The following is a 13,506-nucleotide window of genomic DNA, read 5'->3' on the forward strand; positions in this document are numbered from 1 at the left end:
ACAGTCAGTTTTATTTTTAGAAATGTATGATGATAGGTTTCCATGTTTTATTTCCAGGTTCAGGACCACGCGTGCTTCTCACATTTATTGAGACAGAGAGTATTAATCAAAAGCGGTTCAAGTTTCCACAATGAGCTATACATCATCTAAACTCACATGGATATACCAGGTCTGCCTTTCCCTACAATTTAAGCCTTTGTTTTGGCAGGTATCAATCACCTGGTGCTAAACTTGGTGCTTAATGATCAACTAGAACAAAGTTTCATAGCCTTCCAGATTTGTCAAATCTACAATAACAGGATAATTCCTGTTAGACATGTTATTCTACTGGTACATGTCATATAACGAAATTCTTGTATTTTGGAAGGAGAAAACATTGAGTGGAGCAATTATGCAATTCAAGTGGCATGGTCATCAAAGCTTTTGTTTTTTCTTAATCGTGACATGTGTTAATATTGTGCAAATCATAATATCATTTTTTAGGTTTGCAAATAAAATTAACCTGAATAAAGTATTTTAAACTTAGTGAGCATAATAGTGTTTTGTAGTGTGAGGATAATAAGGTGAAGTGAGGCTGCTGCTCGCCGGTGGCTCGCCGGCCATCCGAGAGCCGGAATTGCGGCCCCACGCGAGGGAAAGATCAGCGTTGCTGCAACCACGGCAGGACACCCACCATGCGCGTACCATACAGGCAGCATCAGCCTCACTTCACCTTGGATGACATTGCGATTATGAAATATTCAGTCATTCTCCTTGGGTCTACCTGTTGGACACTTGGACCTACTCATGTGTTTGAGGTAATGCTTGAATAAAAGAGCTATGCAAATTTTTATTTCTTTTCAGATGAATGAGGAGATTTGGTAATGCTTAAAGAAAAGATCTACTCTATGGTTGTTTCTCTGCAGATGATTGTGCAGAAAAGCTGAAAAAGGGGATAAAATTCTATGTGAGAGATGACCGCTAAAGGTACTCAATTTTGGTAGCTAATGTTGTGTGCAGATTTCTTTCTACAAGATGTGGGTGTAAATTCTTATTGTTGCAATGTTGCAGTAGCAGTGGCGCAAGGTCGACAATTTTTTACTTCCATATATTCAGTCCTTGCATGCATTTTCTGAGTATGTTCACGATTAGTATGCAGGTTATTTGTTTCCCCAGTATGGACCGCGACATAGGGAAAGATTAGCATTGCTGCAACCATGGCAAGACACCCACCATTGCACCTTACAAGTTGCAGCAGCTTCACTTGGTTGTCAATGACATATCGAGTATAAAATAGATAGCTAGCTGCAAGCATTGCTCCTCCCCGCCCGACAGAACAAACTTTTGCAACATGCCCTTTTCTCCTCTGCCCCATTCCAGCCATCCCTCCATCTACCTGTTGGACTTGCTCACCTTGTGTTTAGGGTAATGCCTAATGAAAATAGATAGCGATGATTATTTCTTTTCACATGATTGTGGTGATTTAAAATCTAAGAACATATCCTTTGGTGCTGAATTTAGGATACAGTGCATGCCATATTATTAAATCCCGTACAGCAGAGTCTTAGGTATTTTATTTTCTGACCAAATTATGATTTTTACTGCAAAATCAAATTATGAATGCTTAATCTAAGGTATTTCTTACTTTGTTTGATCTAGGTTTCTATCAATTATTACCTGCCTTTTGAATTTTATTTTGTGGGGATTTTTCTTCTGAGTTATGTTGAGGTGAATGTAGCTGCTGGTCATACTTTAACCACATGTCAATTACAGGAGTGCGACGCCACCATCCTGTGCCACAAACCATACCAAGAATGGCGGGTTATGGATAGAGTTCATTTGATCCATCTGATAAAAATACCAATTGGGGAATAAGCATGAAAAGTAATCAACCACTCTTTCCGCAGTGGAGTTCGGGTATGCCTGCTCCTCTATTTATTTGACTATTGTTAGATTGGTTCATCCTGGTATGACATGTTAATGAAGGTGTTGTTTCATTCCTCATACGATCTGGATACCTTTCAATTGATTAGTTCTTCTTTTGGATTACTCTATATTAATTCCCTATGTGTATCTTTATTATGTTCCTCAAGACTGAGTAAGAAAATTATTTTGTTGATATTAATTTCAAGGGAACATGGTACCCTACGACACAGGAAGATTACTGAAAATCAGTTCAAAATCTAATCTTCTCTGTTGTCTGTACTGCAGCCGTGATGATCAGAAGTTTAGGACCACACTGTAGTAAAAAAAAAGGAATGATCTTCGTAAGCTACACCCTTTTGATCCCAATCTTACCTTTTTTAAATTAGTTTTGTTAGTGCTTCCATTACTTTCTGTTAAAATATGCTTAATGGGCTAGAGACTGTATATTTTCAGAAAGTTATAGTGTGTGGTATGTTTGCTGAACTTGTGATGACGGTTCTTCAGGCAGGACTTTCGTCCCTATATTTTAACTTTGAACATCATTATATTTAGACAAATGATGTGTTTACTGAATTATCGTTGTTTAATTTTTGAAGTTATGCCTTTCGTAATATTGCATTGTAGATAGACAAAAAGATATAGGTATTAAATTTTGTGGCTCTAGCATAAATGTTTATCACCACGGTGACATTTGTTTTTCAATTTAGATAAGAAAAAAGAGATAAGTACTGAACAGAGAGTAGAGAGGATAAGAGCATTGTAGTTCAGCGTGGTTCATGCCAAAGACTGTGATACATATAATTTCTTAGGATAGTGCAAATTCATTGATGATGCAGCGGAAGTAACACAAGTTCTGCTAGAATTTCTCTCACATAACATGCATAGAGGTGAGTTTTGCATAATCCATCTCAGTAACAAGCTTGCATTGAGTTATTCTTTTCAAGAAGCTTACCATGCACAACTACAGGATACTTGTAGTTCTCAGTGGCAATTGATAGCTACATTCTTCAATGGGAGACCTAGCATGCCTTGAGTACAACAATACATGATCTTCTGGCAACAAACTGTTCATGATTGACGCATAATATGTCCTCTGTCCGCATTTTAATTATTTATATTAATATTTCTGGTTATCACTGAAGAGTTGAAATGGATTTGATGAGGGAAGTCTGCAATGCAGACTGTGTTAAGTGTACCCGCTCCAGATTTCATCAACAGTAAATGGTCCACTCCTATTGGCAAGTGCCTTCTTGTACTCTTCTGACCCAGATTTGGCATGTTTTTCATTTTCTACTATCATCGCGTAGTTGCACAAAAATACGTAAGAGCATGGCTCAAAACCCACAGAGAGGCACAACTTTGAAATGGTTTTATTTAAACAATGAAACAATGTTATTTGACTGAAAATCTGTAGTATATTTTGATTATGGGGACACAGCTGAAATGTATACACCAAGAAAACATAACTCTCTTCAGTTGAATTTTAAATTCATGTTGTGGAAATCAAATCCATTTCAAATTCCATGATTTCGGCTAGAATGATTTCGGTTATGTCCCGTACAAGGAGATTATCTTATAGGACAGGCATATCAGCCCCCATTCAGACATAGCAGATATTCAACAGAAGAAGTTCCTCCACTGCTACTGGCCAAACTCTAAGCAAAAAGACCTTCCACTTTCCTTGCTGATGGTGAGCAACTCAAAGATGGCTACAAGGTTACACTTAATATTTACTCTCTGAATAACATATTATTTATGTGACCAATACATGTATAAATGCCTTGAGAGAACATGTATAAATGCCTTGAGAGAACATGTATATATAGCTGCATATATGTTATATCTGAACAATGGCAGATTTGACCATTAATTACATGTATATACTTGCTAGGAGAGAACGTGTATAGCTTTCAGTTAAGCTTTTCGATCATTAAGCTGTTACTTTCTCATCTTATTTCTAGGTAGAAACATTATTGGTGTTCTTTAGCTTAATTTTGAAACATGAACACCATCATGTCTTCATCGCTGAAAGTGACATTCTTTCCCATTAATCTGTGCACTCGAAAATTATTCAAATATATATTTCCACTTGGTAGTTTTCATATGTCCAATGGTCTGACGGGTGTGCATTTTCAGGAGAGTTAGCAAACCTTTTTCCAGTCATCTGGTGCATGTAGATACCAAGTGCTATTTGAAATGAAAATGCAGTTGGCTGCCAATTTTATCTTGCGTGTATGACTGAATTATTTTGTCCTGTTAGTTTTATGTCTATATATGCAGTCTAGTCAGTATATGGATATTTTATTAAGTGGAGAAGTTTGGTATTCTGAGTAAGCACTCGATTTCTTGTTAGGTCCTGCTAGATTGATCTTTAAGGGATCATTTTAGTCCGTTCTCCGACCAAACACATTACAAACGGGCAGGAAATGATTCTTTTCCGATCCACCTCGATCTCCTTCCGGATCCATTCCTGATTCTCCACTCCTAATGTATGACTTGGTAGCCTCGCCTCCATGTTTTTTTCGTCTGTTTTTTTGTCTCACCTCTCATTGGTTTTTATCTCTTTATTTACAAAAAATATGGGAGCCCATACATAGTTCGTTCGCTCGACCCTCTCGCTCACACCGATTTCTTGCCAACTTTCAAAAAAAGTATGTCAAGCATCAACCACACCGATTTGTATCCAAAGAAAGCACACCTTTCGGATCTGGTTTTTATTACCGATTTTTCTTGCCATACGGTAGGAGGCTATATCCCACCTAATCAATATCTTCCGACAAAAATTTCTTGCGCCCATACATCGATTCCAGAAATCTCGGATGTCACTTATTTTATTGATCTGATTCTGAAGCCCACCTCTTTCTTGCGGCGGAGAGGCGCCATACTTAACGCAGGTGATGGCAAAGTATCTCAAGTTTGCATGCCAATGATATTTATCGGACTCGAAAGACGATGCATCCATTCAAATTGGGTATCGCTTCTACATGGCATTCGGTGTAACCTGCCAAATATTTCTCAGGCATAACTGATTATTATTTTTAAGTATGGACCCAAATAATTCACCCATGACATGTTCTTGAAATTAATTTATTCTACTGATTATTCAGAACATGAGTGTTAGATTTTGTAGTCCAAAAAGATGATAATGAAGTTGAGAGAAGAGAGTATGCCTACGATCTATGAACATGATGTGTGACAATAGATGGTATGACTTCTTCAGAGAACCATCTTGATCCTTCTTTTATCTTCATATATGGCCAAGCATTGATATATTGTGGTGCGGAAGGTCACGATCGCTAGAGATTGTGGCACTGTTTAGAGGGTTGGGCGGCGGTAGAGGCGGCAACTTGGGTAGAGGGAGGTAGTAGTGTGTGACAACATTTGCTGACTGTTGATGGCGGTGGCAAGTGGTTTCGTAGGTAGAGGTGGGCGGGTCAATAGAGTCGACGGAGAAAAAAGTATGAAGAGGGAGGAAGAAGAGTAGTAGAAGCAGTGGGTGTTGGCGGCGGAGGAGAGGCAAGGGGTTAGCGGTCTCGAGTGCAGGGAGCGGGAGGTCGTGGGCACTAAAGATGGTGGTAGATTTTAGAGGGACGACTGGCGTCAGCGTTGACAGAGGTGGTGACTTGAGCAAGTGGCGACGTGTGGCAACACTCGCTGGCTGTAGGGTGGCGGTGGCATGTGCTTAGACAGGGAGAGGCGGGCGGATCGACAGAGTGTCTAATAAAAAAATCTGCGACTACGGGACGAAGACGAAGAACTAAAGGCGGGTCATCGTTGGATGAGAAGGGGCAGGGGATTAACGGATTTGAAGGTAGGGTACAGGATATCTCAGGTGGCGGAGATGGTGGTAGTGTTTAGAGGGATGCCGACACATCATGTTACAACATTTCGTTTGCACCATCCATCCGGAGCAATCACGAAAAATAGAAGAAATTGGTGGAACTATGTTAGAAAGATCTATTTGGGTGAAGAGATGAGGAATAATGTAGTTCATGACGGTCACTTTCATCGTCTACGTATTGTCAGCCTTGTCGGCATAGGAACACATAGAGTGAGGGGTGCATGGGGTGAGAGAGTGAGAGGGCTGGTTGTGGTGAGAGAGTAGCCAAGCTGCTGAGGTCAGAATAAGGCTGGGCAAGTAAGCTAAAAAAACTGGATAGACAACATTCCTGATTATGAGATAATTTCTTAAGTGCATCAAGTAAATTTTAATTTGTAACGTATTTTTAGTTAGATAATTGCTCTATATGTATACATCGTCAAATTACTATTTTAATCAATTTACATTGCCAGTGAAGTGGACTTCAATTATTACCCAATTATGCCCAGCTATCTTTTCTCTAAATGTGAAATTTAACATGCATTATGTTTATATAACTTTGGCAAAATATTTCAAAAGCCCGTGGCAACGCACGAGCATTCTACTAGTACTTATAGGGCAAGAGAGACAATTTTCGGACACTAGTCTGACCTTTTTTTTTGCTTTAACAGATGATATAAAACGAGTGCCCTGAAGGAGGAGTCGCCGATGTGCCGGGTGGGGCAGCGGAGTTCGCGGTGGCCGGTAGAGTGGAATCAGCGGCCTGTCATAGAGGTTGCGGTCCCGCCACAACTACTCCCCCCGCTAAACATAAGCCATTTTAGAGATTTTGATGTGGATTAGGTACGAAGTAAAATGAGTGAATCCACACTCTAAAATATGTCCATATACATCCATATATCCATATGTAGTCCTTATTAAGATTTATAAAATGACTTATATTTACAAACGGAAGGAATACTTTTTATAATGGGTTGGGCAGTGTAGTAAACGCTCGCAGGCCGAGGCTGCTGATCAAGTGATGAGTGAGTACGACTGGCCTGGAACGGCATCCTCGCCGAATATCCATATTCCGTGCTCCATATCCCTCCTCCCTCCCACCACATTACTTAGATTCCTTCCATCTTTTTCAGTGGATTTGATATCCGTCCACATCAAGGCATTCCAGTGGCCTGCCTGCCTGCCCACAGCCACAGGAGAGAATCGAATCAGAGTCAACCAATCCGCCTGCTCCAATTTCAAACCGACCAATCACATAAATATTTTTTTTTTAACACAATCACATAATATGCGGCAGCAAGGGAAAATATAGCTCCGTTCTGTAAGACACAGTACTACCTCAGTTTCTAAATGTAAGACATTATAAATTTTTTTTTTGAATCGAATGTATATAGACATGTTTTACTGTGTTTGTTTACTAATTCAGTCCACACGTGGCCCATATTGAAATACTCAAAACATCTTATATTTATGAACGAAGGGAGTTGATGGCATCATGGAACCAAAGGGCATATGAATGTGTTCCACAAGAATTTGGTGGGCCCTGATCCTATGATCCAAATAACTTGCATAGGAAAAAGAATCCTGTGCGATTCGAATCTCGAGAATTCCTATAAATTGCTTCAATCCAAAGAGGCTCCAAGCCGCAGAGAAAAATGTGACAAGAAACAAGAGTCGGAAACTATTAACTAACATAATGTCCTTGATCAAAAAAAGGGGTACACGTATATATAATCATCCTTATTCCCATGAATTTGGGTATGTTTTCCGACAACAAATGAAATAACGATCATAATGAACTGTTCTAATCATACTCCAGAGTGACAGATGATAAAATCATATCCATAGGTGTCGCCTACCTTCGCTTCAACATCAATCATGCAACTGATACTCGACCATTGTGAGGTCAAGAGTCTCAGTTCTTGCTAGATTCTTCAAAGGAAATGTGATTAAGGGGGGAAGTTCCCTCCCTCGACTCTACGTTGTTAGATAGAAATGAGGCGAGTGGGCGAGCTCATGTGCGTGTGCTCTAGACAACCAGCCGCTCCCCGGTTCCCATTGCTAGCTTCTTCAATGTGCTTCTTGTCTGCGACATCACTAGGCAGATCAAGTCCGGCCGGTATCTTCCCAGGGAAATCACATGTAGGGGTATCTGATCCAAGATTACTGCAGCGTCACAAAGCAATTCCAAATTATTAAAAAAAGCCGTCGATTGCAACATAATCATTGAAGCAAAACAAGAACTGACCTTCTGTCGACCAACACCATCGACCGGAGCTCGCAGTTTGCAAAGCTGTATGTAACCAAGTCAGAGTTAGCAACATGCCCTTGTGATGATAAAATCAACCATGGTCTCAATATTTTACAGCCCTTGAAGAATATTGTGGGTTGATTGGTTGACAATTACCAAGGAAAGAAAACACTTACCGCTTGCGCATATCCTCTGCTATGGTTGGATGACACTCTTTACTGTACATGTTTAAAGTGAAATCCAAGAAACTACTATGGGTGACAATAGCTATCTCATTTTCTTCTCTTGTCCATAACCTGCAAGCGCATCAACAGATTGGTTTTAATTTAATCCGACCGCCAAAATGAAGTTACTGGTTGACTCAACATGTCAACTAAAATCTGAGGTTTGTCAAATAAGTCTACAGCATGTAGGACATTCTAATGTCAAATAAGTCACTCAGTGGTAACTCACTGGTATAATCAACAAGCAATCAAAGGAAGCATTGCGTAGTGGCAGAGGGTATTACCCAAGGAAGTGCACAAGCCTTCACCACCAGTTCTAGTTTTTATCTAAAACACGCAGCAAGTGTTACACAGATAAAGTAAGATATATGTCCAATTGTCCATACATGAAAGTGCAGAGGCAAAAAACATGGGGCTCTTGTCAGGCCGGGAGAGTGGTGAATAAATCGCTTGTTTGAGTGAACAAATTGTTTGGAATGATACAGAAAAATAACCAAGAGTGGTAGAGGACGTGCAGATTAATATTATTGAGTTACTTCTGTTTCATCTTCATACAACAGATCACTAGGCTTGTACTATTTTTCAAGACATTAGTGAAAAGAAACTAATCAATCTTAGAAAGGAAAATTACCAGTCAAGGAACTTCATGCCCCTGGCAGCAACAACGTCAATTGCTTCTCTGACATCGGGTTCCCAAAGAACATCTTCATCATTCTCTATCTGTAAAAAGCGCGAGAAGACATATATTAAAAAACTATCCGAGACACCGTCTCTGAAACTGAACCCGTGAACTAGCAACACTAGGTACTTGCCAGGGAGAAATCAATGGCAGGAAAGAGAGTACGGTATCTTGTTATGCTGCTCCTCTTGTCACAGGGATGAACACCCTGCATTTTAAATTAAAATTAAAATGAGGCACTCAATGAAGATTATTTCGGAACAGAATGATTGCTCATGATTTATTTGTGTTCTTCAGGAGAGGGAATTACCAAGCGCTCTCTGCAGGCCTCAACCGCGAGAAACGGCGCGCAGTCCAAACTTGAAATCGCCTGACGTCCACTGTGTTCAGCACCCTTCACCATTAATGGTGGTGCACTTTCTCCATCGGTACAGTTTCCACTGCCAAAGACCCCCACTGCAGTCTGCAGAGTCCTGCCAGATTAATTCAAGTGGAAATAAAAAGCTTAGAAGAATATCCAGAACACTGAAATCATGTACAAGAAGGTCAAAAGGTCAAGGAAAACTATATACCTCATTAGAGGGGAAACAACAACCAACTCGATCTTTTTCGCCAGTCCACATTTTGTCACATGGTCTCGCAGGCAATCAACCTACAAAGGCATCTAATTTAACATCCATGGAACTTGACAATGCGGCATGAAAAAAACTTGAGCGATGACAGCATTATTTGCCAGGGCCAGAAAGGAAAAAGGAAACAAGAAACCTTACTTGGCTCCAGCCCAAAGGGGTGATGTGAGCATCGACCAGCGCAGGCGACTTGTAGGCGCTATGATCCTTGTCGCCTTCCACGTTATGGATACCCTGAGCATGCCTCACCTATAGCACGTTGGTTACAGTTAATCAGATGGAACATTCTTTGCATCTCTGCGCGCAGGTCCACATATAATCGAGGAGGTGGCAGTACCAGGTAGATGTTTTTGCAGCGGCGCTGAGGATAGAGAGCAGTGCTAGAACTGGCCTCCATTTCTGCCCAACAGAAATCAATCACAACTAGCATCATAATGATATTATGTGCTGAGGAGTTAGGCAGATAACAAGACTTGAAAGAGACAGTTGCATTGGTTCCGGATGTAGTTGGACAAGCTCGCAACTTTCCCACATGTACTGAACTGTTTGCCGAAAGGATTCAGCCAACAAAGCGGAACATTCAGAAGGTAGGAATGGTATGTATGGGTGCCGGTTTTGGGAGCTGCCAAAGAATGTCATGTGTTGATGAATGATGGTTCTCCGTCACTTGGTTCTGTGCCGAATGGTAGCAGTATGCTAGTGTCAACTACAGGATGTAGTTCGAATTGGATCCAGAGAAGAAGAAGAAGAAGAAAAAGGTGGTGATTTGCCAAGACCAAACTTGTGGCTAGAACAAGTTAATGTTCTGAAGGGGCAAAAGTGCTGTTGGGATGCAGAGTATTTATGGAGCTTTTTGTTGATCCCGCGGTTTTTATGAATGAAGAAAATGAAAGGCTGGCCTAGGCAGATGGTGTGGATAATACGTACTGTACTAGCATGAAAACACGCAGCCCATTCATTTGGTGTGCTGCTGAAACATCATCCGAAGTGTCATAAAACGAACAGTGGGACTGGTACTCTGTTTTTACACCAGGACTAGTACTCTGCACCCTGCATCCAAGCACGCCCCTGAAAGGCTGAAACCTGTTGCGGTTGCTCCGTTTTCTTGTCCGTTTGGTGAGGGACGGAGGGGACCCTTCCGGCGAGGCGGCGGAGTATTGACATATTATTCCATCGGGTTAATGGTGTAGGACAAGGAAGGATGTCAACATCGGACCCAGAAAGTAGTACAAGGAGAGGGGATCTAACTAACGCTCGCCAACAAGAACAAGAACAAGAACAAGATCCCCTTGTTAATAATAATAAACAGATACTGGTAGGTAGATCAATCAATAGAAAAGGAGGCCAAAGCGAAGCGAGGAGAGAGGCATCAGGGGAAGCAGAAAGCGCATATTCGGAACCGGAAGCATCTACTCCATCTGCGTGGCGGCGGCATGGCATGGCATGCAGTGACGCAGAGGCCATTTGGTCAGGCGTAGGGTTAGGAGGAGGAGGAGACTGGAGCGCGGTCGTACCTGAGGCTGAGGAGGAGCGGCGCGCGGCGGCGGACGTTGAGGAGGACAAAGAGGCGGCGGGCGGGGGCGAGACCGGGAAGGGACGACGGCTGCGGTGGTAAAAGAAGCAGCGGGTCCGACTGCGGGAGGGAGGGAAGAGTATGCGTCCCGTGTCTGCCCTGCTGTATTTATGGGCTCGCTCGTATCGTATGCGCTTGGTAGAGGACGACGCGGCGACAGATGGGAATTGGATCTTGTGCTCCATCTGCCCGGGCTGGCTTGCCGTTGCCGGTTCCAACTTGCCCTTCTCCCTAGACTAGCCCGACCTTGATCGCTTTCTTCCTTTCTGCCGACCTCCTTTTACTTCGGAACGGTCCGGGACACGCGCGCGTCTCTGTCGTTCGCTCGCTCGCTCGCCGGCGGCTTCTCGATCCTTCTCCCCGCCGTTTCCCGGTTCGGATATTTCCCGGCTTGCCGGTTCCAGGTTCCAACTTCTTCTCCTCTGTTGATTGTTTTCTCCCTGCTGTTCCTTCGTTTGGATACTTGGCGTGAGCCTTTCCGCCGCTACGCTGCTGCTGTTCTCATAGTACAACTGGTATGTTGGGTTTCATCGGCATGGCATCCTTCCGATCGATCGACCGAATATCCGTGTTTCTGTACTAAACAATCAGTGCTGCGGTACAATGTTAATAGTAGCTTCTTTTCCTTGTTAATAACTTTTGATTTCCCTTTCTTGGAGGCTGCCCAATGATCCAATCCACACTTGGCATTCATCATGTGGCCCACGGCCACATGAGAGAATCTAATTGCAGCCAGCCAACCAACCATCCAAACGGTCTGTTCAAACGTATCGGCGACACCAGACTGAATCATGTCATCAAAAAAACAAAAACAAAAAACACACCAGCCTGCAACCCTTCATCCCAGCACCGCCTGTAATTCCTGTTGTGTCTTCGCTAGAGCCATGCATACTTCTGTAGATGCAAACAAATGGAACTACCAGTACTCTGTTTTGGCAATACTACTACTAGAGTAGTCTGCATCCAGCCGCACCGTGAAACCTGTTCCGTTTACTCTGTTTTTTGGGTCCGTTTTTGGTGACGGAGGGGACCATTTTAGGGCGGCGCGATGCGGTGGATCGGATTATTTGTACTAGTAGTATATGACGAGAAGGTGGGGAAGAAGGTCAACAATGGGGATCTAAGCTAAGCGCTTGCCAACAAGACAGACCCTCTTATCTTAGTAATACTCCCTCCGTTAGTACAAAGTTGGATTAATAGGGGACGAGAAGGCTGTGGGAAAGGGACGGGAAGGAAGCATCTGTGGCGGCATGCCATGCAGGAGGAAGACGATGGATCTTCCCTTCCCTTCCCTCCCTCGTTCCATCCAGGGAGGGGGAGGAGGTGGAGCAAGTAAACGCTCGCGGGCCGAGGCTGGTGAGCGTGCGGCGTCCCAAAAGAGAGAATCACATGAACCTTGTCCGTAAGAGAGAATCAACAGCCCGGCTGGGACGCAAAGAATTCCTAGAGTTTTATCTTGACACCGCGGTATCTGTAAACAAATTAAGGTTTCTCTAATTGAATTGCTCTGGTTTTACAGCAGTGTACTCTGCATCCAACCTTCAGCCTGCCCATGCTGCTCTGTTTTGTTCTCTCCCTTCCTCGGCGGAGGGGGCCAGTCCGGCGGCGGAGTGCTCTAGTATTATATCCCATCGGCGACTGCGAGTATAGGACGAGCCAGAAGGTGGTGAAGACGTCAGCATCTATCGGCCCTTAAAAAGTAGTGTAGGTACGTACGTTCAAGTGGCGGGGATCTATCGCTCGCTCGGCAACAAGATTACGATCCCCTTGTAAATACTAGAATAAAACAGAGAGCCGAGAAGAAAGGCATAACGTCAGCAGAAAGCGCATATTCGGAATCGGAAGCATCCATCTGCTCTGCGCGGCGGAGATAGATAGATAGATACGCACGCCGACGACAGGTGGAGGTCGCGGCGATGTCTGGCGCCGGCGGCATGCAATGCAGAGGCCATTTGGTAATTCCTTTCACCTCTCCTTGAACGTACCCCCTCTGTTTATTTATTACTAGTTGATGATGGACGGGTCAGGGCCAACCAACAGAGTTGTCTGTTCCAACGGGCCAAAGCAAACCAGCCTAAACCCCAGCCAGAAGCTTCCTTACTAATAATTCTCCCCGGTACACTGCACCTGCACCTGCATTGCTCAACTCTTCTTCTCCATCGGTGCTTTTCTTACTCACTCTCTAGCTAGGCCGTCCATGTGCACACATGCTACTACACAGCCAGCACATCAAAATATCATCATCATGCTACTACTCTACTTCTTATATTTTACTAATATTTCCTCATGGGAGGCATGCATGGGACCGTTTGGCTTTTCAATCCATATTAGATTCATATTTTGGATCATCATGCGATGAGATTGTAATGTGGCCAAGCACGTCGACATCAGATCTAACCATTAGTTGCCAACAAGCTAGCTAGAT

The 13,506-nt window shown here is 43.0% G+C and overlaps 1 protein-coding gene and 1 long non-coding RNA gene across 2 annotated transcripts; one reads left to right on the forward strand and one right to left on the reverse strand.

Annotated features, from left to right (window-relative positions):
• Positions 1-684: 684 nt before the first annotated feature.
• Positions 685-1,867, forward strand: LOC120974857 (uncharacterized). The gene is made up of 3 exons (XR_006669148.2): positions 685-797; positions 906-966; positions 1,753-1,867. It is a non-coding gene; the product is annotated as an uncharacterized lncRNA (long non-coding RNA).
• A 5,542-nt stretch (positions 1,868-7,409) lies between these two features.
• LOC109778532 (phosphoglycerate mutase-like protein 1) lies at positions 7,410-11,307 on the reverse strand. The gene is made up of 10 exons (XM_020337099.4): positions 11,023-11,307; positions 9,846-9,907; positions 9,650-9,757; positions 9,452-9,531; positions 9,190-9,352; positions 9,013-9,087; positions 8,832-8,920; positions 8,153-8,272; positions 7,974-8,018; positions 7,410-7,891 (listed from the first exon to the last, which is right to left on the reverse strand). The coding sequence occupies exons 1-10, from the start codon at positions 11,264-11,266 to the stop codon at positions 7,711-7,713; spliced, it is 1,167 nt and encodes a 388-aa protein (XP_020192688.1). The 5' UTR covers positions 11,267-11,307; the 3' UTR covers positions 7,410-7,710.
• Positions 11,308-13,506: the final 2,199 nt, after the last annotated feature.

This window comes from Aegilops tauschii, chromosome 2 (assembly GCF_002575655.3).
Source record: "Aegilops tauschii subsp. strangulata cultivar AL8/78 chromosome 2, Aet v6.0, whole genome shotgun sequence".
Taxonomy (NCBI): Eukaryota; Viridiplantae; Streptophyta; class Magnoliopsida; order Poales; family Poaceae; genus Aegilops; species Aegilops tauschii.